A 2,500-nucleotide genomic window follows, 5' to 3' on the forward strand; every position below is an offset into this window, starting at 1 on the left:
GCGACCGGGCTATGAGCCCATTGACTGGTTGACTACCCCACCAGAGGATCTCCTGATTGACTTTGTCGTTGGACATGGTGTAATACTTGGAAAACAAGCACAGTTTATTCGCAAGTCGCATCAGTGTAAATGGATACAAGTGGTGCACACCGCACCCGATGAACTTGCAGTGTACAAGGAATATTCTGGCGCCATTCCGAAAGGTGAAGAGAAACAATCGGCAGAGTTTAAACTGTGTAAAATGGCTGATGTTGTCGTGGCCGTTGGACCAAAGTTAACGGAATTCTACACAGCCCTCCTCAACTTCTGCGGGAAGAAAGTCTATAATTTCACTCCAGGAATTTTTAAACAATTTGCAAGTTTAAAAGTATCCTCAATACAAGGGAAGAAATTTCGAATTCTAGTCCTTGGCCGTGGTGACACGGAAGATTTCAAACTTAAAGGGTACGATATAGCTGCTCAAGCAGTTGCCCAACTGGTCGATAAAACGTATCATCTCACGTTCGTGGGCGCATCCAGAGGGAGTCAATCCCATGTGACTGAGGAACTACTCAAGCATGGCTTGTTGCAAAATCAGCTGATTGTGAAAGGATATCTTGAAAAACGTGAAGATCTAATACCTCTCTTATGTTCCTCAAATCTTGTCATCATTCCATCTCGAACAGAGGGTTTCGGCTTAACTGCTCTGGAGGCGCTATCGGCTGGTATACCCTTTCTTGTCAGTCAAAACAGTGGTTTTGCAGAAGCTCTTCAAGACATTTCAGTTGGGTCAGCTTTCATCGTAGATTCTGAAGATCCAGAGCCCTGGGCTGAGGCCATTAAAGCCACCCGAGAGAAAGGCAGTGAAAGAGCATTTCAGGAATGTCAAGAACTGCGTACACTTTACGCAGAGAAGTACAGCTGGCAGAGGCAGTGTGAAGAACTTCTCAGTGTTATGAAGTCTTTGATCAACGGTGAGTGTTGACAAGAGAACATAAAGGAATGTTCTCTTGGTGACGTCAGGAAGATTAACCCCCGAAAGACTAAGAATTGTTCACTAAAACATTATCTTGTTTTAACTGGCTCAACTTCGTTCCCAGGGTCCTAGCCTTCACGGGTAGGAGAGGACCCTGGGAACGAGGTTGTATCTGGCCTCGGTTATTCTAACGCTGGGTAGCGATATCCACGAGATAAATCACCAGTATTATCCAGTGGCTAAGTATTAGGAGAAGCAATTGCGTTTCTCTCTGGATAGTGATTTATCCGGAGGATAGCGTTATCCTAAGAAATAACACGCAAACTGCGGTGATAAACACACGGAAAAACATTTTCACCCCAGTTTGCATGTTATATTTTATCAAACTATACTACGATGGCCAAAGAACGAGAGTATTTAGGGCATCCCACTATAGAGCAACTGGGGCCATCTGCTTAATGGGGCTGCAGTCTACTGGTTCACTGTTTTGCTCTTGATACAGTGGGCTGAAATATTTTTGCACTTAGCTGTTCAGGGACTTCAAAATATAAGAAAAATTCGTTTTTACCCTAATGCTATCAGTTACATGTAACAAGAGCCATAATTATGGCTCTTGCATGTAACTAATATTCGACATGTATGTGTCATAAAAATCCATGTAATCTGTTAGGCGGTCGGAAAGGAAAAAAAATGCCCATTCTATCTTCGAAAGACAAACCACGGTCGTCAAGCAAGTGTTGCAAGAAAGACATCTATTTGCCAGACTAACTACGTGCAATACCCTTTGATATCACGACTGGGACTGCTACGGCGGCGAAAACATTTGAAAAGTGGCTTCGCCTTTTGAGAAAATTTTCAGTGGCGGATCCAGGGGAGGGGTCGGAGGGGCTGCCCCCCTCCCGTTATTTTAGACCAAACTGAGGCCCGAAGGGCGGAAAAAAACTATTTGGAGACTAGTCGTCTTGAAAAGTCCTTGAATTCAGTTAAGGACCTTGAAAAGTACTTGATTTCTTTATTAGGTCTTCAAGGTCCTTGAAATTCACTGCCTTGTATACGCAAACCACTCTGTAAAATAAGATTATTTTGCGGAGGCAAATTTCGCTCATCCTCGGTGTAAGAACCTGTCAAACTCACGGGTAACGTGTTATTTCCCTTTTCCATGTTTTCTATATTAAGATATTTGGCGTCGTTTGGGAGAAAATTGTCAAAATTTATTAAAATTCCTTTTTGATCTGATTCAGGTGATTGGTTCGTCTTATGAAAAGTTCGACGTTAGGCCTAGGCCTTATTTGGTAGGAATACGTTAACTCATGTTCGCAATACTTTATTCCCAATCTGCATTTTATTATTTTTATAGAGGAAGATTTCTCTGCTTCAAATTCCTCGTCTCCACGTGATCCGGCTCCCTCAACGTATGTACATGTAGGACGTCCCGTAAACCCAGAAGAGTTAGTTTTGAAGACCCGATTACGCCTTGGAAAGATTTCATACGATGAAAAAGACGTGAAAGTTAGGGTGAAAGGATGGACTGCTCCTCACGAGATG

The 2,500-nt window shown here is 43.0% G+C and overlaps 2 protein-coding genes across 3 annotated transcripts in view; one reads left to right on the plus strand and one right to left on the minus strand.

The window, feature by feature from the left end:
* LOC140950081 (cullin-3-like) overlaps positions 1-2,500 on the minus strand; it is a 63,644-nt gene that overhangs the window by 27,662 nt on the left and 33,482 nt on the right. The gene's annotated exons all lie outside the window — the stretch shown is intronic.
* The window catches only part of LOC140950715 (D-inositol 3-phosphate glycosyltransferase-like), an 11,298-nt gene that overhangs the window by 8,669 nt on the left and 129 nt on the right, over positions 1-2,500 (plus strand). Inside the window, exons 2-3 of the mRNA XM_073399956.1 lie at positions 1-953; positions 2,313-2,500. The exon at positions 1-953 is cut by the window's left edge and continues 217 nt beyond it; the exon at positions 2,313-2,500 is cut by the window's right edge and continues 129 nt beyond it. Of these exons, the coding sequence (XP_073256057.1) occupies positions 1-953; positions 2,313-2,500 (1,141 nt within the window). The remainder of the gene's footprint in view (positions 954-2,312) is intronic.

Source organism: Porites lutea, chromosome 10 (assembly GCF_958299795.1).
Source record: "Porites lutea chromosome 10, jaPorLute2.1, whole genome shotgun sequence".
Classification (NCBI taxonomy): Eukaryota; Metazoa; Cnidaria; class Anthozoa; order Scleractinia; family Poritidae; genus Porites; species Porites lutea.